The sequence below is a fragment of the Podarcis melisellensis genome (genome assembly GCF_964234715.1).
Source record: "Podarcis melisellensis genome assembly, chromosome: 16".
NCBI classification, from domain to species: domain Eukaryota; kingdom Metazoa; phylum Chordata; class Lepidosauria; order Squamata; family Lacertidae; genus Podarcis; species Podarcis melisellensis.
In genome coordinates this window covers 8611561-8634715 of record NC_138533.1, presented here as the reverse complement: position 1 = coordinate 8634715, position 23155 = coordinate 8611561, and the positions used below count along the sequence as shown (strand labels likewise).

At 49.7% G+C, this 23155-nt stretch overlaps 2 protein-coding genes across 7 annotated transcripts in view; both read left to right on the top strand.

Annotated features, from left to right (window-relative positions):
• TPM3 (tropomyosin 3) overlaps positions 1-2690 on the top strand; it is a gene marked incomplete at its 3' end in the record, with an annotated part of 78162 nt that extends 75472 nt beyond the window's left edge. For all 5 annotated transcript variants that reach the window (XM_081891871.1, XM_081891870.1, XM_081891877.1 and 2 more), the window contains one exon: positions 1151-2690. In XM_081891871.1, coding sequence (XP_081747997.1) covers positions 1151-1233 — 83 coding nt within the window. The remainder of the gene's footprint in view (positions 1-1150) is intronic.
• A 2079-nt stretch (positions 2691-4769) lies between these two features.
• NUP210L (nucleoporin 210 like) overlaps positions 4770-23155 on the top strand; it is a 54891-nt gene continuing 36505 nt past the window's right edge. For both annotated transcript variants that reach the window (XR_014163469.1, XM_081891290.1), the window contains exons 1-14: positions 4770-5010; positions 6270-6406; positions 6689-6820; positions 7582-7675; positions 8121-8271; positions 9624-9756; positions 11568-11723; positions 13694-13762; positions 14970-15076; positions 16507-16647; positions 16873-17010; positions 19093-19248; positions 19932-20130; positions 20996-21141. Coding sequence is in view for 1 of the 2 variants with exons in the window: in XM_081891290.1 (XP_081747416.1) it covers positions 4838-5010; positions 6270-6406; positions 6689-6820; positions 7582-7675; positions 8121-8271; positions 9624-9756; positions 11568-11723; positions 13694-13762; positions 14970-15076; positions 16507-16647; positions 16873-17010; positions 19093-19248; positions 19932-20130; positions 20996-21141 (1932 nt within the window). In the remaining variant the exon portion in view is untranslated. The remainder of the gene's footprint in view (positions 5011-6269; positions 6407-6688; positions 6821-7581; positions 7676-8120; positions 8272-9623; positions 9757-11567; positions 11724-13693; positions 13763-14969; positions 15077-16506; positions 16648-16872; positions 17011-19092; positions 19249-19931; positions 20131-20995; positions 21142-23155) is intronic.

The following is a 23155-nucleotide window of genomic DNA, read 5'->3' as shown; positions in this document are numbered from 1 at the left end:
TTACACCCTGGGTGAGCGAGGTTCAGTTTACACCTCCCGTCCCTGTGCTGTCCCCCCACAGCCAGAGGCAGGAAGCCCCCGAATGCTGTTTACTTGGAACTGCGGGTAGTGGAAATGCTGTTGATCTAGAGTCCTGCTTGTGGTCCTCCGGAAGATGCATCTGGTTGGCCACTGTGAGAAGAGGGTGATGGGCTAGAAATGCCCTTGGCCAGATCCAGTGGAGCTGTTCTTACAAGTAGCAGCCACGGGGAGGTAGGGGGGATCCCTTGCCTTCATGCCCAGCCTCTGTGGGCTTCCTGGAGGAATCTGATTGGCTGCTGTGAGAATAAGATGTTGGACTCCTTGCATTCCTAGCATTTAAGCAGCAAGGCTTCAGCATACCCTGTTCTCCCTTCTCTGCTGTTAGCTCAGTCCGGATCAAAGGGGGTCACAAAAATGAGCAGCTAAGCCGCGGGTGGCGCTGTGGGTTAAACCACAGAGCGTAGGACTTGCCAATCAGAAGGTCGGTGGTTCGAATCCCTGTGGCGGGGTGAGCTCCCGTTGCTCAGTCCCTGCTCCTGCCAACCTGGCAGTTCGAAAGCACGTCAAAGTGCAAGTAGATAAATAGGTACAGCTCCGACGGGAAGGTAAACGCCGTTTCCGTGCGCTGCTCTGGTTCGCCAGAAGCGGCTTAGTCATGCTGGCCACATGACCCGTAAGCTGTACGCCGGCTCCCTTGGCCAATAAAGCGAGATGAGCGCCGCAACCCCAGAGTCAGCCGTGACTGGACCTAATGGTCAGGGGTCCCTTTACCCTTTACCTTTAAGCCCAAGTTTGGGTGGGGTGGGTGTGTCAAACTGGCTGCATTTTTTTCCGGCACGGGGCGCACAACAGCTCTGAAAACCTGCAGGCCTGGCTGGATGAAAACCAAGCATACCTCTGCATGTGGATGGCGAAAAAATAAAATGGAAGCATGAGGGTGGATGGGGAGGAGACCTGGCGTTCCAGCTGGGGGGGGGACAGAATCAAAAGCTTTTGTGCGGCTGCATTTGCTGTGAAGGGCACTGCGTTGCTGCGGGGGGGGGGGATGGACCTTTATGGGAGGGTGCTCCCTCCCTCGTGGCGCTCCCTCCTGACCCAGCCGCTCACGGTCTCTGCTCTTCCTTTCCAGATAAGCTGAAATGCACCAAAGAAGAGCACCTTTGCACGCAACGGATGTTGGACCAGACTCTGCTTGACCTGAACGACATGTAAAAGACCCTGCCCGCCCGCCCACCGGCCTCACCCTGGCTCCCCCACCCATGCACCCCACTGCCTTTTTTTAGCCAATCCAGTGGGCAGCTTCCTGCTGGGCCCGGCTCTTGTCTTAAAAACAGAACGAAAGAAAAGTTGACCTCTAACCCTTGAAGGGTCAAAGGTGAACCTTCCAGCTCTCGTTGCCAACTTAACCAAAAGCCTCTGCCAATCCACCTCCCCTCTTATCTTCTCTCCAGTCCCTCTGCGCCCCTCCCCAATGATTATGGGGCCATCAGACTGGGCAGTTGCCAGCAGCATCACGAAACGAAAACCCGGCACGCAACATGATATTTGGGGTGTGTGTGTGTCTGAGATGTACATTCCTTTGCAGTCGGGGGGGGGGGGAGGGTAATTCTTTTGGAACGGGGAAGTAAAAAACCCCTTGCGAGGAACATTGTGTAATTCCTAGAGCTCACAAGCTTGTGGGCTTTTGGTTTGCGGTTTCACCTCCTTGACCTGCCCTTTTTTTTTTCTTGCTGGTTTTTTTGGGGGGGCGGGGTTTGGTTGGAATGGGACATTTCTGCAGCCTATGGAAAGGTTGCAAATGTCCCGCCTAAGCCAGATAAATGAAAAAGCCTCATGAAATTTATTGAGGGGGACAGGAACGTGGCCTCTGTACAAAGAAATCCCTCTTAAAAATTTTTTTGATGGGGTTGGGGGAGTACCTAGAACTTCTTTGCTTCTGGCAGAGGTGTCCGTGTGTGTGTGTGTGTGTGTGTGTTTTGCCAAAATGGTGCAGTCTTAACACACTCTCTTGTGCTTTATAGCTATTTCTAGTTTGGGGAACACATATATATCAAAATATATCAGGTTTCACGATCCATTTCGCTCTCTAAACACGCACCTAACTCTTTTCCTCGAGCACCTTGGCCTTCTCCCCTCCTTCAAGCTTCTTACACCTGGTTACTAAGAGCAGGCTGCTCCACAGTCTCCTGTAACCAAGAAATCTCTCTTCCCCAGCTAGGCTTAGCTTGCTCTGTGCTTTTTTGAGTAAAAGCTTTTGTAGCTTCTGTGTATGGGTGTGTGAGCATGAGGAGAGGAGCTCTCTCTTTATCCTAGTGCTCTTCCGGACGCAAGGGGTTGGTTCCCTCCCCTTCTTGAGCCGCGGGATCTTACTGTACTGTCTTAAAACAAAACACAAAAAAAACTGGATACCAGCCGCCACAAGGCCCTTTGCTGTTTGGAGACTTGATTTATCAAGGTGTGGGGGGTTTATTTTTGCCTTTGTGTAAAAAAAGGAGGGGGTTGCCTTGAAAAGGAGAGAGGAAAAAGTGTTCAAGGTGTGGCGGTCTTTTTTTTTTTTTTAGCGGCCAGTGTGGAAAAAATGAGGAACCATATCAAGTATTTTGATACTAAAAAACTTGTCTTTTATTGTCTGTTTTTTTGGGAAATAATAAACAGAAGCATTCCCTCCACTGTTGCAACTTTCTTCTTGTATTTCACAAGCAAGCGCCTTGTTAATTTGTTGATATTAATGCGAGGAGTAATTAACAGGAGGGGAAAGAGATGGCTTTACAGGTACAGTGGTACCTTGCTTCTCAAACTTAATCCGTTCCGGAAGTCCGTTCCAAAACCATGGCACACTTTCCCGTAGAAAGTAATGGAAAACGGATTAATCTGTTCCAGACTTTTGAAAACAACCCCTAAAACAGAAATTTAACATGAATTTTACTACCTCTACAGTTGTTAGGGGACGTGGGTGGCGCTGTGGGTTAAACCACAGAGCCTAGGGCTTGCCGATCAGAAGGTCGGCTGTTCAAATCCCCACAACGGGGTGAGCTCCCGTTGCTCGGTACCAGCTCTTGCCAACCTAGCAATTTGAAAGCATGTAGTGCAAGTAGATAAATAGGTACCACTCCGGCGGGAAGGTAAATGACATTTCTGTGTGCTGCTCTGGTTCGCCAGAAGCGGCTTAGTCATGCTGGCCACATGTACGCTGGCTCCATCGGCCAGTGAAGCGAGATGAGCGCTGCAACCCCAGAGTCGTCCGCAACTGGACCTAACGGTCAGGGGTCCCTTTACCTTACAGTTGTTCTCTTAATGGTGTTCTTGACTTTGCTGCTTTTATCCATTTAAGCAATCACACACTCAATCATACAATCAATCAATCAATCAGTAGCTGAACTGGGTTCCACACAGTCACAAAAACAACTCACAAGCCACAGTCACGAAAATGAAAAAGCCACACAAGCACGAATGCAAAAGAAGAAAAAAGGGAAAACAAAAGCACCAAATATAAGCTACAAATATCACAAAATATTTGTGTTGCCCACAGCAACCCTGACCATCATTCAAGGCACCCCAGGGTGCCACGGCACACTGGTTGAAAATCATTCCCATGTTCAAATGTATAAAAGGATGTCACATAGAGGAGGGAGAAAGGTTGTTTTCTGCTGCTCCAGAGAAGCGGACACGGAGCAATGGATCCAAACTACAAGAAAGAAGATTCCACCTAAACATTAGGAAGAACTTCCTGACAGTAAGAGCTGTTGGACAGTGGAATTTGCTGCCAAGGAGTGTGGTGGAGTCTCCTTCTTTGGAGGTCTTTAAGCAGAGGCTTGACAACCATATGCCAGGAGTGCTCTGATGGTGTTTCCTGCTTGGCAGGGGGTTGGACTCGATGGCCCTTGGGGTCTCTTCCAACTCTATGATTCTATGATACGCCTTTAATCCTCACAGCCACCTTGTGGAGGTCAGGCTAAGGGACAAAGTGACTGGCAGAAGTCTGCAACCATCTTATCCCTCCAGTGACCATGCATGGTAAGTTAAGAACTGAGTGACAGGCCTAAACTCTATTCCACCCATTTAAAAATAAATCTTTGCAGCAGCCCTGTCCTGTGAAAAACAGGCCAGTCCCCATGTTGCTGGACTACAGATCCCATCATCCATGAGCACTGGTCCTGCTAGCTAGGGATGATGGGAGTTGTAGTCCAAAAACAGGTGGAGGCCCAAGCATGGAAAACACTGGGTTAGTGTAAGCCCTCCTGCCTTCCTTCATTGATTAAACAGGCATGGCCAAACTTGGCCCTACAGCTGTTTTGGGACTACAACTCCCAGAATCCCTAGCTAGCAGGACCAGTGGCCAGGGGCGATGGGAATTGTAGTCCCAAAACAGCTAGAGGGCCAAGTTTGGCCATGCCTGGGTTAAGAGAGGACCTGCCTGCAAGCAATGCAGACCTCATGGTGCCTTGCCTCAATTAAGGCTGCAGCCGTCGGAAGCGCCTAAATTAGGAACAATGCAAAATTCCTAGCATAGGCTTCGAGTCCGACCCCGGGCTGCGCATGCGCGCATTTCTCTAGCTTAAACCGCAAAACGAGCCGCGAGGTGAGAAGGAGCATGCGCAGACCGAGACCGGTGGAGAGGCGGGAAAGGGCAGAGAGACCAAACGCGAGTACTCGAAGGGGTGGGAAAGGTGAGAACGCGCATGCGCACGGGCAGAACGTCCAGCGTGCTAACAAGGTTCCTAAGCGCCGACGCATGCGCAGAACTAGGGCTCGTGCGAGGCAGAAGGGATCCCGCGGCCATTTTGCGCCGCGGCGGCTTGGGGCTTTTCTTCCGACGATGGGGCTGGGCTGGGCCCCTCCAGGAAGGCCGGTCCTTTTACTGCTTGGCTTGGCGCTTTTGGCGGGGCCGGCCGGCGCCTATAAGCTGAACACGCCGAAGGTGCTGCTGCCCTTCAGCCGGGAAAAGCGCGTCCCCTTCGTGCTGGGCGCTGAGGGCGGTTGCTACTCCTGGTGAGGGGCGGGGCCTTGCGAGAGGGGCGGGGCAAATGTGAGCGTAAACAGTGACGTGGTGGTGGGCGGGGCCAAAGGTGGGGCCAGGTTCAACATTTCATTAATCCCAGAAGCACTTGTTGGCCGTTTGCAGCTAATAGCCTGACCTGCTTCGCAGAGTTGCTTGGAAGATAAAATGATCCGTGTTGGGGTAGGCAGGGGAGAAGGGGAACCATGCCAAGCCACTTCAAGATCCAGAAAAATAGGAATGTACTCGCAGTGTTTTATTTATTTACATCCTGCCTTTTTCTCCACAAGGAGATCTATGAGGTTAATCTAGGTAAAAGGTAAAGGGACCCCTGACCATTAGGTCCAGTCCTAACCGACTCTGGGGTTGTGGCGCTCATCTCGCTTTATTGGCCGAGGGAGCCGGCGTACAGCTTCTTGGTCATGTGGCCAGCAGGACTAAGCCACTTCTGGCGAACCAGAGCAGCGCAAGGAAACGGCGTTTACCTTCCTGCCAGAGCGGTACCTATTTATCTACTTGCACTTTGAGGTGCTTTCGAACTGCTACGTAGGCATGAGCTGGGAGTGAGCAACGGGAGCTCACCCCGTTGCGGGGATTCGAACTGCCAACCTTCTGATTGGCAAGTCCTAGGCTCTGTGGTTTAACCCACAGCACCACCCGCGTCCCTTGAGGTTAATCTAAGCCTCGATTATTGCTCATAGAAAACTCCATTTTATCCCTCCCAACAACCCTGCGAGGTAGGTTAGGCCGAAAGAGGTATCGACCCCTAGTCAGCTTCATGGCTGAGTGGGGTGATTTGAACCCAGGTCTCTTAGCTCCTAGTCAACACACTAACTACTGCACCACCAATGGCGCTCCTACCCATGCACCTCATGCTGTAGCAAGTGGCAGTGACATAAAAACAGAGAACTGATGAGCAAATGATAGTGAGGTTGATATATTTGCCTTCCCGCAAAAGCACTCAAATCGATGTATCATAAAAAAAAAAATGCTTACATAAGGCACCATCCAAAAAATGAGAGGAGGGAGAGGGGGCTGAGCAAATTTGGGTCCTAGTTCTTACATAACTGCTCAAAGGACCCGGTGGAATTGCTGCTGATGGAGAAGAAGGGGAGGCGCCAAGTGGCAGGTGGTCCTTGACACCAAGAAGATGGAGGGTTCCTTGCTGCCTCAGTTCCACATTTGCATCTCTCTGCTCTTCCTTGAGAGAGGGGCACAGGAGCATGCAAGCCTTGTCCCATCTGCTCTGCAGGTACTCCACACGCCATGACACAGTCACCATTGATCCAATGTACGAGAATGGGACGGCTTGCTCTCAGAAAGCTTTGTTGACCACCTGCTCTACACAGGCCACAAAGCTGGCCAGCGTTATTTTAGCAGAGGAGACAGGTAGGTGGGCTAAAGAAGGGGAATTTTGAAATGGATTTGTTTCTATAGGGATAGGGGATAGGGGTCTAAGGTGCCATGCAAACCTGGGGAATGAAGAACCCCAAACGCTGAGCATGTACAGAGTATGCCTTTATCACTGAATGAGCAATTTGGGGGCTCAGAAAAGTTTCCCAGACAAGCAGGGATTGTCCACATCCACCCTTATTCTTCCCCTGTTATGAAACACAGATACAGGATTACATGTGGTGGGTGGGCGACACCCACTTTTGTTCCTCCTCCCAGTGACAGGTCATCTGCTGCGTTGCGATGTCATTGTGGATCTGATAGACCATGTTGAGATCATCTCCCGAACTCGAGAGATCTATGTGGAAGACTCCCCACTTGAGCTGAGTGTGAGAGCTCTGGATGCTGAAGGTAATCTTACTGGGGGCATCCTGTGACACTCAGAACACCTACTATATATTTTGGAAATGTATCTGTATGCTCTGCATTTGGAAACCTCTTAAAATATTGTAACCAAATTTTGGACATCGTTTTGAATCCAGACAGCAAAGTGCACCTTTCAGAACTGCACTGATTTTTTGTTTTTGTTTTTTAGAATTCACAAGCAATGCTGGGTATGAGGCAGCTAGTCATTTATAAGCCCAGTTCTGCATAGCACTCGACTACATTATTGTTATTATTCTTAATTACTTTTCTCTCTGGGGTTGATACACCCTTTTGACCTGCTAGTGGGACTCTGCTTTCTCTCTTTTGACATGACAAGATAGGTCACAGTGCTCTTTATTTATGGTATATGCCTAAAGTTAGCAAGCACGTGGCCTATTTTATCCACAACAACTTAATTTGCATTCTTCTCTGTATTTCACCTGATGTTTCTGCTCATCTTCACACTCACATACTTTTGGAACAAGACCTGTTAGCATCTCCCTCTCTGTTGCCAGCAAGGATCTCAAGGTGAGAAAGCTTTGGAGCAAAAGCCAGATCAGGACCATAGCATGGTCAGAGGGTTCGAGCCCTCACCCCTCATGCTATGGTCCTGATCCTCCCTCCCCACCCCCGTGTGACTTAAAAACAAAAAACCAGTCATACAAAGCTAAGCTACATGACAGACATCATCACATCGCATCTCCTTTGGCCCTGAGCCTGGGCTCGTTTTTGGATCCTGCCTGCAGGGAACACATTCAGCAGCTTGGAGGGGTTGGAATTTGAGTGGAGCATCGCCAAGGACGATGAGTTGGAAAACGTGGAGCTCTCGAGCAAGATTAGGTAAGACGAAACCCCAAATGGCCAAGTGTGATTAATAAAATCCTAAACGACACGGGAGGCTGTGTGTGTGCTCCACTGGGTAGACTGCTGAAGTTGAGAGATTTCATTCCATTGCATCCTTGCTTTGAACTGATTACTTCTGTCTAAGGAAAGTTGCTCACTGCTGTTAAGTCCTCAGATGCATAAATGTAAGCGGGAGTCCCATATAGCTCATGTCCCCTTCCCTATCTCCTGTAAGAGGGCATCTAACCTGTTGCTAGATTCCAGTGGCTGCCACCACCACTCGTCCACTGGCCATGCTGGCTGGGGCTGGTGGGTTTTGGAGGTCTTAACAGTGGCTGCAGGTTTTTCACCCACCCTATAAATTTCAACCTGCTTGTTTTTTACTCTTAATGCAGTGACAGACCTTTGTCCTCCCAGTAAAAGCCCAGTTTGGTTTCTTTAGGATTTTAAAATACTCTGAGGCTGAATATTCTCCGCCCGACTACGTAGTTGAGATGGAAAGAGAGGAGAAACAAGGAGATAGGATTCTGGTGTCAGGGATCAAAACAGGCGCAGCCGTCGTAAAGGTCCGAATACAGGAGCCTGTTTACAAGGTGAGTACTCCCAGAGGGATCCCAGCAGTGCAAGGCAAGGTCAGGGCCTACCAAAGCTATAGAGGTGGCATCCACACCATACATTCAGAGTGCTCTTTGCCACTTTAACAGTCACGGCTTCCCCAAAAGAATCTGGGAAACTGTCGTTTGTTAAATAGAGTTATTAGTGTCAGTGTTTGAAAAAGAACAGGTTCCGACCTCCTTTTTACTCCTTTGCCTAGTCCTCAGACATTAGTTGGCACAAAAGAGTCTTTGAGAAATAGTATTCTTGCAGAATACTGCTGCTTTTATTCTTAAAAAGTCTTCTCCAACCATGACCAACAGCTTTTACACACACCAAACACAACCAGCTTTCTACCATCCAACCAACCCACACCCAACCCTAACATTGACCACTCTATATATGCAGGTACACTTTGGTGAAAGGTTGCATGCGTCATGGTAGGCCACTGACTCATGCTGACTTAGTTCTTTTAGCATTAAAGAAACAGCGGCCAATTTTTAGCTGTGACAATTAGGAGATCATACGCTGAGCTACGGTTCCCAGAGTGGTTTAGCAATCTGGGAACTGTGGAAATAGGAGCTCTGTAAGACGCGGGTGGCGCTGTGGGTTAAACCACAGAGCCTAGGGCTTGCCGATCAGAAGGTTGACGGGTCGAATCCCCATGACGGGGTGAGCTCCCGTTGCTCAGTCCCTGCTCCTGCCAACCTAGCAGTTCGAAATCACGTCAAAGTGCAAGTAGATAAATAGGTACTGCTCCAGCAGGAAGGTAAACGGCGTTTCCGTGTGCTGCTCTGGTTCGCCAGAAGCGGCTTAGTCCTGCTGGCCACATGACCTGGAAGCTGTCTGCGGACAAACGCCGGCTCCCTCGGCCTATATAGACAGATGAGCGCGCAACCCCAGAGTCGGTCATGACTGGACCTAATGGTCAGGGGTCCCTTTACCTTTACCTTTACTAAGAGGAGCTTATAACTGTCAGCATCCTTTGCAAACCAATTCCCAGGGGAATTGCAGGGGGTTGGACTAGATGACCCTTGGTGTCCTTTCCAGCTCATTCTGTGATTCTAAGAGTGCTTTAAATGTATGGAGTGGAGGTGACAGGCGGCAATTTTAAACGAGCAGAAAGTGGTCTGGTGGAGCCACCGTTGCTCCTGCACCCTGTGGAGATTAAACCAAAGCAACTATCTTGAATGCCAACCAGGAGGGGGCATATAATGCGATGGAATCGCTCAGTCCTTTTTCAGTTTTGAAAGAGTCTTACTTGTAAAACGACTGCAAAGCATAATAATATATTTCTTTATGTGTGCATTTCTCTCTGCGTGCCCCTGGTGGTGGTTTCTCAATCTTCCAGAAAGTTGCTGCTGCCCTGGTGCGCCTGTTGGTTTTGGAGAACATATTCTTAATCCCTTCCTACGATGTCTACCTGCTGGTCGGAGCCTACATTAAGTACAAAGTTGGCAAAATAGTTCAGGGAAAGATCACAGGTACATTCCTAATCTTCTGGGTGACTCGATGCATAATTTAGTCTCCTGGCTGCGAAATCCTCCATGTGATTACCAGCGTTAGAAACTCTCACTATTCTAGGCACATTTTGCGACAGGGAATGTCATTAGCGCAAGCAGTTTCTGAGCTCTGAGTGCAGTACTGAGCCTAAGATTTCAGATTAAAACTGCAGAGTGGAAGGAAAGGAGGACCTTTTTCTGCTTCCCCAATTCCATCTACTCTCTGAAGACTGGAGAAAAGACCCTCTTAAGAATATTAGGGGAGTGAGCTGGGGAAGGACTGGACCATGTGAAAAATGAACATAATATTTTATCTGCTGTTCATTCATTTTCAGCTTTGCATTCTTGTTATAAAAATAGCACCCTAGACATTCCATTGTTGCGCCCATAACCTAGGTTTTAGCTCCTAGCTTTCACACCTCAGATTCTAACACTAATGCTTACTCAGAAGTGAGCCTTACAGTGTTCAGTGAAACTCATTCACTAGTAAGGGTGGGTTGGTTGAAGGATATGTACCAGTGGTGGCAGATCTGCCATCCTCCAGATATTATTATTATTAATAATAATAATAAAAATTTATTTATACCCCACCCTCCGCAGCCAAGACCGGGTTCAGGGCGGCTAACAACCAATAATAAAAACAAGTTGATTAAAATATAATTTTAAAAAAGATTAAAATACAGCATTAAAACATTAGGATGTAGCCTCTTCACAGGAGGAGAAAGGAAAAAGAAAGAGGGGGAGGGAATCAAACTGATTCTGAGCCAAAGGCCAGTTAGAACAACTCTGTCTTACAGGCCCTGCGGAAAGAAATCAGATCCTGCAGGGCCCTGGTCTCATGAGGCAGAGCTTTTCACCAGGCCGGAGCCAGTGTTGAGAAGGCCCTGGCTCTGGTTGAGGCTAATCTAACTTCCTTAGGGCCCAGGACCACTAGGGTGTTGCTATATATGGACCTTAAGGTCCTCCGTGGGGCATACCAGGAGAGGCCTTATTGGACTACAGCTCCTATCTCTAACTACAGTGGTGCCTTGCAAGACGAAATTAATTCGTTCCGCAAGTTTTTTCTTCTTGCGAGTTTTTCGTCTTGCAAAGCACGGTTTCCCATAGGAATGCATTGAAAATCAATCAATGCGTTCCTATGGAGACCGTCCGGGGACAGAGGGGAAGCGCCGCGCGCCTTCCCCTCTGTCCCCAGACCTGTTTTAAAGCAAGGGGCAGCGGGAAGAAGATTGCTTCTCCCCGTTGCCTGCCCCGCAATCTCTGGGGACAGAGGGGAAGGCGTGCACGCGCGCGCCATCCCCTCTGTCCCCGGAGATTGTGGGGCTGGCAATGGGAGAAGCAATCTTCTCCCCGTTGCCGCCCCTTGCTTCAAAAGAGGTCCGGGGACAGCGGGGAAGACGTGCTGCGCTTCCCCACTATCCCCGGAGCTTGCGGGGCAAGCTTCGTTTTGCGAAGCAAGCCCATAGGGAAATGCATCTTGCGAAGCGGCTAAGAAAACGAAAAACTCCTTCGTCTAGCGAGTTTTTCGTCTTCTGAGGCGTTCATCTTGCGGGGTACCGCTGTATTAGTTTTGGCCTATAATGCCTTTCGCAGCTTCAGTGCTTTTATTGAGTTGAAAAATTGAATCATACTTACTATGAATAGCACTGAAGCCGAAGGCAACACTTGGTCACTGCCCTGACATCCCTGCTGGGTTGGGGTGGGAGAGGGAGGCTGTGTAAAGAACACACCTGAGCGCAGCAGCTATGGCTGGGAAGAACTGACTGAGCTTGGCCGGCCCTTTATCTCCACAGAGGTTCAATTGCCTCTTGAGCATTATGAGCTGGAGCTACAAGATGCAGTGAAGGCACCTAATGCTTCTGGACTCCCCGTGGCCAAACTGGATGCAAAGACAGCTACCATCACCGCCATTCAGCTGGGACAGGTTAACCTGGTCTTAGTCCATAAAAGTATCCTTAAAGAACTTAGACCGGGCTGCAGCTAGCTGTTTCTTTTCTTTTAATTTATAATTTTCCAATTTTGCAACAATCAAACAAATTATTTAACGAAACAAAAAATGCACATCAGATTCACTCCCCCTCATCCCCATCTCTGGTTCCTTTCATTTTAAGTGTTTATTCCTCCTTTATTTGCCTTTATTTCTTCTTCTATATAAACCCCGCTAACGTTTTAAGTTGCTTACAATAATTTTTCAGATGTTCAACAAACTTTCCCCAGTCTTCGTTAAAGGTTCTTTCTTCCTGTTTCCTTATTCTTCTATAAGTTTACTGATCTCAGAGTACTCCCATCCGTTTTATCTGCCAGTCCTCCTTGGTTGGAGCTTCTTCTTCTTTCCATGTCTGCGCATTAATCATCTGGGCAGCCGTTGTTGCAAACACAAACATCCCCCGCTTCACCCCCAATCTTTGGGTACCTCCTGACCTATTATTCCTAAGCAACTAGCTGTTTCGGTCTTCCCTGACACATGACCCCTGAAATCCTGAGGCATGCCTGAATAGCTTCCAAGAGGCTAAGCACACCCACTTTTCATTGTTGCACAGGGGCTCATGCACTAGCAGTGTGTGTGTGTGTGTGTGTGTGTGTGTGTGTGTGTGTGAAATGTTGTGCAACAGAGGAATCCCAGCACAACAGCTGCACCAGCAGAAACTCATCGTGCAAGAATTATAGAAGCTATAGTTCGTTGAGTGTGCTAAGAGTTGTTAGGAGATTCCCCCCTCCCCTTATTCCCCCCACAGAGCTAAAATTCTCCAAATTCCCTGTGAAAGAGGGATTGAGTGTTAAACCACTTGGGGAATTGTAGCTCTGTGAGGGGAATAGGGGCCTCCTAACAACTCCCAGGGACGCGGGTGGCGCTGTGGGTTAAAGCCTCAGCGCCTAGGACTTGCCGATCGAAAGGTCGGTGGTTCGAATCCCCTCGGCGGGGTGCGCTCCCGTTGCTCGGTCCCAGCGCCTGCCAACCTAGCAGTTCGAAACCACCCCCAGGTGCAAGTAGATAAATAGGGACCGCTTACTGGCAGGAAGGTAAACGGCGTTTCCGTGTGCTGCGCTGGTTCACCAGATGCAGCTTTGTTATGCTGGCCACGTGACCCGGAAGTGTCTCCGGACAGCGCTGGCCCCTGGCCTCTTAAGTGAGATGGGCGCACAACCCCAGAGTCTGTCAAGACTGGCCCGTACGGGCAGGGGTACCTTTACCTTTAACAACTCTCAGCTGCCCTAATAAATGACAACTCCCAGAATCTTTGGGAGAAGCCGCCATGACTGTAAAATGTAGCACCATGGGGCTTTAAATGCATGTCAATGTGACCAGAGTTGTCGGCAACCTGCTAATACATTCTCTTGTGCAGGCTTCCTCAAACTCGACTCTCCAGATGTTTTGGGCCTATAACTCCCATGATCCCTAGCTAGCAGGATCAGTGGTCATGGATGATGGGAATTGTAGTCTCAAAACATCTGGAGGGCTGAGTTTGAAGAAGCCTGCTCTCGTGCAACAATATTCTACTGGGGAAAAAAATTTCACCAGCAGAACAAGCATACCGCTAAGTGTAGCGCCATATCGGATCCAACCCCGTGTTTAATGTGAAACATCCTCTGTGTTATGTACTGAAGTTCTCACCCTGGGCCAGCAGGGTGATATTGTAGATAGTTTTCACTCAGGTCCACATATGCAAATAAGGGATTGAAAGTGACGTTCAGTGATTGGATAGTTACAGAAAGTTGTTACAATTGCGTTGTAGTGGAGCTCTATATAAGCAGGCTGACTGAACCCTTCAGTACAGTTCTTTTCTGGCCTGTGAATAAACAAGAGCTGTTTGAAGAATTGCTGTGACATCTGATATCTTCACCCACAACGTAACACTCTGCCCCTTTCATCCTCCTCTCAATTTACGATGAAGCCCAATTCCTTACCGAAGAGATTAAGACATCCACATGCGAGCCTCCTCTGGACTCCCCAACTGCAGCATATACGTTGTGGAGCCTGGATATTTAGGTAAACGGTCTCTGCCGCATCTCCGTGCAGAGTTTTGACTATACGCACTTGGGCTTTTTCCTAAGGAAGAGGGTGATGTGGGTGACAGTGGCGATGTGCGTCTGGACTCACCTCGAAAGCTGGGGATGGAAGAGGTGGGGCACACAGCTTGGGCTGTGCGCACACCGTTCCTTTAAAACACATTCATCCCCCCAGAGAATCCTGGGAGCTGTGGTTTAACCTTCACAGAGCTACAGTTCCCAGCACCCTGAACGAACCACAATTCCTAGGATGTGCTTTAGAGGTATAGTTGCTGTGCAGCCTGTAACTCCGTTTGCAGACATCCTGTTGGGGAATTTACCATATTTTTCGCTCTATAAGTCGCACCTGACCATAAAAAAAAATAATTATCTCCCTCTCTGCACAGCGCCCCTTCAGCGAAGCGGCAGGAGAAACGGAGCCCCTTCCATTTTTCCTCCCGCTTTGCTGAAGGGGCGAGGCACAGAGAGGGAAAACTGTGCAGCGCCTTTCCAGCGAAGCGAAGCCAGGAGAGCAAGAGGGATTGGGGCGCACCAACCCCTCTTGCTCTCCTGCCTTCAGGGAAAGCAACACAGAGCTTCCGCTGGGCTCCGGAGGCTTCGTGTTGCTTTCGCTGAAGCCATGGAGCCTGCATTCGCTCCATAAGACACACACACATTTCACCTTACTTTTTAGGAGGGGGAAAGTGCGTGTTAGAGCGAAAAATACGGTATCTCTTGTACCTTTTCTGGTCAGCACAGAGCTGGATTCTATCACTCTGGGGAGGGAGGGAACTTAGAAGAGGTCCTGCCTCAGTGGAGGTGAAGGCTGGTGCCCGTTGCCACTGGTAGGACTCGAGGCAGAGACCTATAGTAGGTGGAGACAGCAAATGATAGGTGAAGCCAACTAGCCTCTCGTTTTGCCCCATCATCCTCTTCCCTGCTGAAAAGGGAAGGGCAAAGCTGAGGCTAAGGGGGAAGAGGAAGCCAACCCCCTGGGCTAGTCGTAAGAAAGACGACTGAGTTGTCTAAGGTTGAGGTTCTCAAGAAGAGAAGGCCAACAAGGGAGCCAAGTATGGGCAACTTCCAGTGAACACGCTGCCGGGTGCCCCAGCCGCTAAATGTGAAACTTAGGACCATGCAGTTTGTTTCCTTTGCCTCATCTTACAGAAATGCTTTTCGTTTGGCTTCCGTTGTGCAACTGATTGCAGGTTTCACTGTCCAGCCCGGCAACAGGTGGATCCTAGAAGTGAAGCGAGAGTATATCATCACGGTCGAAGTGTACGACAAATCGAGCACCAAGATCTACCCGTCCGATGTGAGTAGGTGTCAGCTTGGGAAAGAAGCTCCAAGATCTCTCCCAAATGCCAACCTTAACTTGCAATGAGATCCTGTGCATGTTATGTCTGAAATCACACCCACCCCAAATTCCAGAGTAAATGTTCATAGGATTGCAGCCTTAAAGTATAGACATATTCGGGGTAAGCCCCATGAAATTCAGTGGGACTTAATTCTGAGGAACACGCATAGGACTGAAGGGTTTTGTGGCACATAGTGAAACTATGGAACTCACTCCCACTGGAGTTCATTGGCTCCCAGTACGCTTCCAAGCATAATTCAAAGTGTTGCTGCTGACCTTTAAAGCCCTAAATGGCCTCGGCCCAGTACACCTGAAGGACCATCTCCACCCCCATTGTCCAGCCCGGACACTGAGGTCCAGCGCCGAGGGCCTTCTGACAGTTCCCTTGCTGTGAGAAGCGAGGTTACAAGGAACCAGGCAGAGGGCCTTCTCGGTGGTGGCGCCTGCCCTGTGGAACACCCTCCCAGCAGATGTCAAGGCAATAAGCAACTATTTTACTTTTAAAAGTCAACTGAGGGCGGCCCTGTTTATAGGGAAGTTTTTAATGTTTGATGCTGTATTGTTTTTAATATTTGGTTGGAAGCCGCCCAGAGTGGCTGGGGAAAGCCAGCCAGATGGGCGGTGTATAAATAATAAATTATTATTATTGTTATTATTGTTGTTGTTGTTGTGTCCACCAAGCTAGCTGACTTTAAAAGAGGATTAGAGAAATTCATGGAGGACAAGGCTGTCAATGGGTGCTTGGCCAGTGTGGTGTAGTGGTTAAGAGCGGTAGTCTCGTAATCTGGGGAACCGAGTTCGCATCTCCTCTCCTCCACATGCAGCTGCTGGGTGACCTTGGGCCAGTCACACTTCTCTGAAGTCTCTCAGCCCCACTCACCTCACAGAGTGTTTGTTCTGGGGGAGGAAGGGAAAGGAGAATGTTAGCCGCTTTGAGACTCCTTCAGTTAGTGATAAAGGGGGATAGCAAATTCAAACTCTTCTTCTTGGCCTGATGGCTGTGCTGTGCCTCTGCAGTCAGGGGGATTAATGCTTCTGAATCCCAGTTGCTAGAAACTGCAGGAGGGGAGAGAATGCTTTTGTGGCCAATCCTGCTTGTGGAGTTCACATTGAGGCATCTGGTTGGCCACTGTGAGAACAGGATGTTGGATTAGATGGGCCACTGGCCTGTCTGTGTTGGGTCTGCAAAAAACAACAAGAGTCTTTAAAAATTGGATGCAGGCACTGAAGAATTTGAAAACACCTTTCCAGCCTTGTAGGCTTCCTTGGAGTCAACTCCGAGGACACAATGATTCTCTCGATCTGTGACCTTTTCGCTGTGCTTCTGATAAAGTGTTTGATGTCACACTGTCCCTTCTTCTGACAACATCCCCCCCCTTGACTTCCAGAATCTTCGAATAACTCACCAGTTCCCCCAAGAATACTTTCAAGAGTTTATATCTTCAGTGAACGGCTCCTACCACGTAGTTCGGGTTTTGAAGGATGGCGTCACCGTCATTGAAGCTGCACTGGTGTCCGTTCTCCTCCAGGTAAAAGAAAAGCTCCTTCATCATAGTAGCATATGGATATTCTCTGGCCTGGATTTATGGGTTTGCAATAATATAATAATAGTAGGTCTCAACATTGGAAGGCTAGGAATTTGAGATATTTTGCTAGCCCTGCAGGCTTCAGTATTTATTCCTTGTTATGTACGTGTTTTTTGTTTTTCTTTTAAGAGTGAAAGTTCAGGTCAATCATTCCTCCCTTTCCTTCAGAGTGGTTCAGAAGATTTCTTAAAGCCGCCCATCAGCCACAAGCAGGAAGTGAAGATTTACCTTCCCATCACGCTGACGCCCTCCTTCTTGGCATTCCCACACCACCCACTGGACGTCTTGTACCGGTACAGAGTTCAGGTGAAGTTGACCAAGACCTGGGGAAATAAATCCCCTAGAATGCCCTTTATTCATTTCTCAGTGCGGTACAAATATTTGCAACCATCTGCCACAGGAAAGATGGCACCCATTCCCTCCACCATTTTATAATACTACTAATAATAATTTATTATTTATACCCCGCCCATCTGGCTGGGCTTCCCCAGCCACTCTGGGCGGCTTCCAAAAAAAGATTAAAATACTATAATACATCAAACATTAAAAGCTTCCCTAAACAGGGCTGCCTTCAGATGTCTTCTAAAAGTCTGGTAGTTGTTGTTCTCTTTGACATCTGGTGGGAGGGCATTCCACAGGGCCGGTGCCACTACCGAGAAGGCCTTCTGCCTGGTTCCCTGTAACTTGGCTTCTCGCAATGAGGGAACCGCCAGAAGGCCCTCGGTGCTGGACCTCAGTGTAGAACGATGGGGGTGGAGACGCTCCTTCAGATATACTGGACCGAGGCCGTTTGGGGCTTGAAAGGTCAGCACCAACACTTTGAATTGTGCTGGGAGCCTACTTTTGACCTACTTATGCCTTCGGAGCTTCCAGCGACAAAACCCTAAAGCAATGGGTTATGTATGACAACAGAGCTTCCCTTCGCTCTCCTCCTGAGCATCTAACACAACACAGAAGGGTTGTTAAGAGCCAAATGAAACATGATCATTTTGACAACGTCTGGTTCCCTCATATCAGCTGCGTAAACAGAAGTGAAGTCACTGTCAGATTTTCAGCCACTCACGCTTACTTATGGAGAGGCTGTGTCATGGATAGTTTGAAGCCTTGTTGATGCACTTAATGATTTGGTTATCTGACAGTCTCACTGCTCAGTTTTCCTCCTTATATGTGGCGGAGTACACTACAGGATTTTTTAAGAACTTAAGAACATCCCTCTATCAAAATTATATCTTAACCTTTATTTCACACAAAGGAGAGTGAGCCTTCCCAGCTCTCACCTGGGAACTTCCCTTTCTTCCCGCAGTCTCCCACCCTGGGAGATCCCACCCAGGGAGTTTTCCTTTCAATTGTTTTCCTAATGATCCATAGCGTGGAATTTGCCTGTTTCAAGGCAGCTGCACACCGGGTCGACGTTTTCATTGAGCTATCCATTACAACCCCAAGGTCTCGTTCCTGTTCGCTCACTTCCAGTTCAGACCCCATGAGCATATATGTGAAATTCACAGTTGGGTACCTGCAGCAGAGATCGTAGAATTTTTGCCTGAAAGCCATCTAGCTTTGGCAGGTCCCCTTGCTTTGAACTCATTACTTCCGTCTAAGGAAAGTTGCTCACTGTTGTTAAGTCTTCAGATGCATTAACTAAACGTAAGCAAGAGTCCCATATAGCTCATGTCCCCTTCCCTGTCTCCTATAAGAGGGGCATCTAACCTGTTGCTAGATTCCAGTGGCCGCTGCCACCACCCGTGGCACCCGCGTATTGCTTTGTAACGATTTGTTGGGTCTCTGGACCGTAATAAAGATTGTTGTATATGTGAAATTCACGTATTTTTGCCCCAACGTGCATCACTTTACGCTTGTTTACTTACATTGAATTGCATTTGCCAATTTACCACCCATTCGCTTCATTTGGAGAGGTCCTTTTCATCAATGTCATTTTATTATAAAATATTCTACCAAAAAAACTGGCCACCCGGAAGCAACCAATGAGAATCTCTGCTAATACCAAATGGAATAAAAGGGTTAGCCTCTCTGTCTACAAGAGGAGGCTGGTGGAAAAGACACCCTGACATCCCGCTGAGGAAGACCTACTGCAGAAAACTTAGATGACCATCTGACCTCCCTAGCAGAAGGGACCTGAGGTTGGGCCTCCTCACTTGTTCAGGTCACTGCTACATTGAGTTTTCTATTCCTGCAATCCCCTTCCATTGGCCACGTGAGTCCATGCTTGTATTTTCACCAATGGAGGCCACTGTTTCTGATCCAGGGACACATGTTCTCTCCAACACTCTGGTGGAGAACATCATCATCTTACTCTGTTCCGGGGGTGCAGGCTTAACTGTGCATTTTGTATTTCCCCTCCCTTGCTTCTGCTCTCCCAACTATTCACAGGTGGAGGGAGGAAGCGGCAACTTCACATGGACCTCTTCCAATCAGACCGTGGCCACCGTCACGGTGAAAGGGGTGGTCACAGCCGGGCTGGTTGAGGGCCAAACCGCCGTGCAAGCCAGAGATGTGCAGAACCCTTTCCACTTTGGGGAAATACAGGCAAGTCTTTCTGCAGCATTGGCGCAAGTCGAATTGCTTGCTGGGTCAAAACCCCACCCTACAGGCTTCAAACTCTGTCTGAAGAGATGCCTTGGGGCGTTCTGAATCCCTAGAGAGCTGATTCTTCCCTCCTAGGTGCTCTTTGTTGTTGTTGTTTTGTTGTTTCTTAATAACTTTTTTATTCAAAATTAAAACAAAACATATTATCCAGAAACATATCATTCTTATTCCCCCCATTTTTCCTCCCTCCCCCTCTCTCCCCCCACAAAACCCACCCACCCCCGACTTCCCTCAGTTCCAGACTTTGATTTCTCTAAAAATGCTGTTTTCTGCATGTTACACAGCTGTATGGATCCTCAAACTGTTTAGCTGATTATTATCAATAAAATGTTTGTGAATGTGTATTCAAAACCAGCCAAGGAGTCCAGTTCGCTTTGTTGTGTCTTCAAATACTTTGTAAAGGGTTCCCATTCACCTTTAAAGTCACAGTTAACCTTGTCCCGTAGCTTGTGTGTCAGTTTTGCCAGTTCTGCATAGTGCATCAATTTTTCTTGCCATGATTCTTTAGTTGGGGTTTCTTCAGTCTTCCATCATTGTGCTATTAAAACTCTGGCAGCCGTTGTTGCGTACATGAAGATGTTTTCATGTGCTCTTTGACTCTTTCCCCCCTGCCTCCCACTCAGGTGTATGTGCTCAAGCTCTCAAAGATGGAGTTCTTGCCGTTCCATGCAGACGCTGAGATTGGACAGAGCTTGGAAGTCCCACTCAGGATGTACCACGTTGAGAAAGAGACGGGGGAGACCATTGCTTTCACGGACTGCTCACTCTTACCCCTGGACGTCGGCATGGATAAGCAAGGAGTGTTCGCCCTGGATGAAGCGGGTAAGAGGGCAGCTCTCTTCACTTGTTCCCTAACATAAATGGGTAGCCGGTCCTTTCCTGGCCTCCTGTTTTAGGCCTCATCTTCACTAGGCGTTTAAAGCAGTACTGCGCCATGTTAAACAGTCATGGCTTCCCCCAAAGAATCCTGGGAGCCTGTGCCATTGTGTGGGTGGGGCCACAGGGGCAGTTGCCGTGGGTGCAAAATTCTTAAGGGTGCAAAATTTCAAAAGAAAAAGAAAGTAGTAATGAAATCCACTCTCGACTCCAAGTATATTTCACTGAAATATTCTCGGAGTCGAGAGTGGATTTCATGCTCTTTCTTCAGCTCATAGTGGTGAGGAGGAAATGGAAGTTCCCCCAGAATGTCTGCTTTGTATACATTATATACACAATGGGCCCCACGTGATTGGCTAATTCCAGGATTCTCCTGTAAGGCCAATCAGGTTGCGGATTCACTTCCACCTGGAGCTGGATTGGATGGCTCCTGTGGACCAATCAGACTGCTGCATTCTGGGTCCTATTGTTCCAGGACCATTCAGACTGCTGCATTTTGGATCCTGTTCAACTGAGTACATAACACCTAATAATAAATGAAAAATATCACGCCCTCCCCCTCACACATATCCCAGTGTTTGCATGGGCAGACTGAGGAGCAGATTCCGGGGACGGCTGTTTGCTAGGGTGGCCTCTGCTTTAGAAGGACACCCGCTCTCAACCAATGCCCCATTGTGCTCTCCACCGTACTCCACAGTCACGGGGCACTGCAATTGCCACCTGAGTGAGTTGCCGAGCTCCTTCGTTGCAGTTCTGGAGTTGGTTGACAGATCAGTCGCTCTTCCTGTGCAGTTGTGCTCTTGTTTGTTAGGTAAGCAGAAAGCTGGGCCACAGTTTTGCTCCACCATCCATCTAGCAGCCAAGTCTCTCGGCCACACACTGGTGACAGCCAGCGCCACCATCTACGAGGAGTATTTTGACACGAGTGCCACCTTTGCTGCTTATGAACCGCTCAAGGTGAGGAGGCGCCAACTCTATGGTAGTAGTGGGCGGAGGGTGGTGCTACACCTCCATCGTTCTGCCCGGACACTGAGGTCCAGCGCCGAGGGCCTTCTGGCGGTTCCCTCGTTGCGAGAAGCCAAGTTACAGGAAACCAGGCAGAGGGCCTTCTCGGTAGTGGCGCTCGCCCTATGGAACGCCCTCCCACCAGATGTCAAAGAGAAAATTAACTACCAAACTTTTAGAAGACATCTAAAGGCAGCCCTGTTTAGGGAAGCTTTTAATGTTTACAGTGGTGCCCCGCAAGACGAATGCCTCGCAAGACGAAAAACCCGCAAGACGAAAGGGTTTTTCGGTTTTTGCGACGCTTCGCTAGACGATTTTCCCTATGGGCTTGCATCGCAAGACGAAAGCCCATAGGGAAATCTCGGGGACCTTTTTTTAAATGCTGGCGGTGGGGAGCAAAGCCTTCCCCCCCCCTCCGGACTTCAGAAGAGGTCCAGGAAGGCCGGCGGGGGCGAAAGGCTTTGCTCCCCACCGCCAGCATTTTAAAAGCGGTCCGGGATAACAGGGAAGCGCTTCCCGCTATCCCGGACGGCTTTTGAAGGCAGGCAGGGGGGGCAAAGACTTTTGCCCCCCCTGCCTGCCTAACCGGGGGCTTTTAAATCGCCCCGGGACTGTCCGGGGCGATTTAAAAGCCCCCGGACGGCTTTTGAAGCCTCCCCCCGCCGCCCGGCTTCGGGGCATCGTCCCGATGCCGGGCGGTGGGGCAGGAACGCCTCCCCCCGCCGCCCGGCTTCGGGGCATCGTCCCGATGCCGGGCGGTGGGGCAGGAACGCCTCCCCCCGCCGCCCGGCTTCGGGGCATCGTCCCGATGCCGGGCGGTGGGGCAGGAACGCCTCCCCCCGCCGCCCGGCTTCGGGGCATCGTCCCGATGCCGGGCGGTGGGGCAGGAACGCCTCCCCCCGCCGCCCGGCTTCGGGGCATCGTCCCGATGCCGGGCGGTGGGGCAGGAACGCCTCCCCCCGCCGCCCGGCTTCGGGGCATCGTCCCGATGCCGGGCGGTGGGGCAGGAACGCCTCCCCCAGCCGCCCGGCTTCGGGGCATCGTCCCGATGCCGGGCGGTGGGGCAGGAACGCCTCCCCCAGCCGCCCGGCTTCGGGGCATCGTTCCGATGCCGGGCGGTGGGGCAGGAACGCCTCCCCCCACCGCCCGGCATCGGAACGATGTCCCGAAGCCGGGCGGCCGGGCGGGAAAGCCTCCCCCCGCCGCCCGGCATCGGAACGATGTCCCGAAGTCGAGCGGCGGGGCGAGAAAGCCTTTGTCCCCCCTGCCTGCCTTCCCAGGGGCTTTTAAATCGCTCCGGACAGCGGAGAAGTCCTCCGCTGTCCCGGGCGATTTTAAAATGCCGCCCGCCAGAAGAGGTCGGGGGAAGGCGTTTTCCATAGGAACGCATTAATTGATTTTCAATGCATTCCTATGGAAAACCGTGCATCGCAAGACGAAAAACTCGCAAGACGAAGAGACTTGCGGAACGAATTAATTTCGTCTTGCGAGGCACCACTGTAATAGGTTATTGTATTTTAGTGTTTTGTTGGAAGCCGCCCAGAGTGGCTGGGGAAACGCAGCCAGATGGGTGGGGTATAAATAAATAAATTATTATTATTATTATTATTATTACTATTACTATTCAGTGGCATAGCGTGGGTTATCAGCACCCCGGGCAAGGCAAGTAATTTGCACCCCCTAACCCATGGATTTGCGCCCCCTAACCCGTGGATTTCCCTAACCCCCAGATGTTGCGCCCGGTGCGGCCGGCCCCCCCTGCACCCCCCACTCTACGCCACTGTTACTATTACTACTACAGTTTATTTCTGTTCTCTCTTTTGAATTCCTTTTGCGTTGTTGAGGGAAGGGCCACAGCTCAGGGATAGAGCATTTGCTTTTCTTGCAGAAGGTCCTAGATTACGATCCCCAGCAGTAGCACCTCCAGGTCGGGCAAGGTCTCTCCCCTGCCTGAAACCCTGCAAAG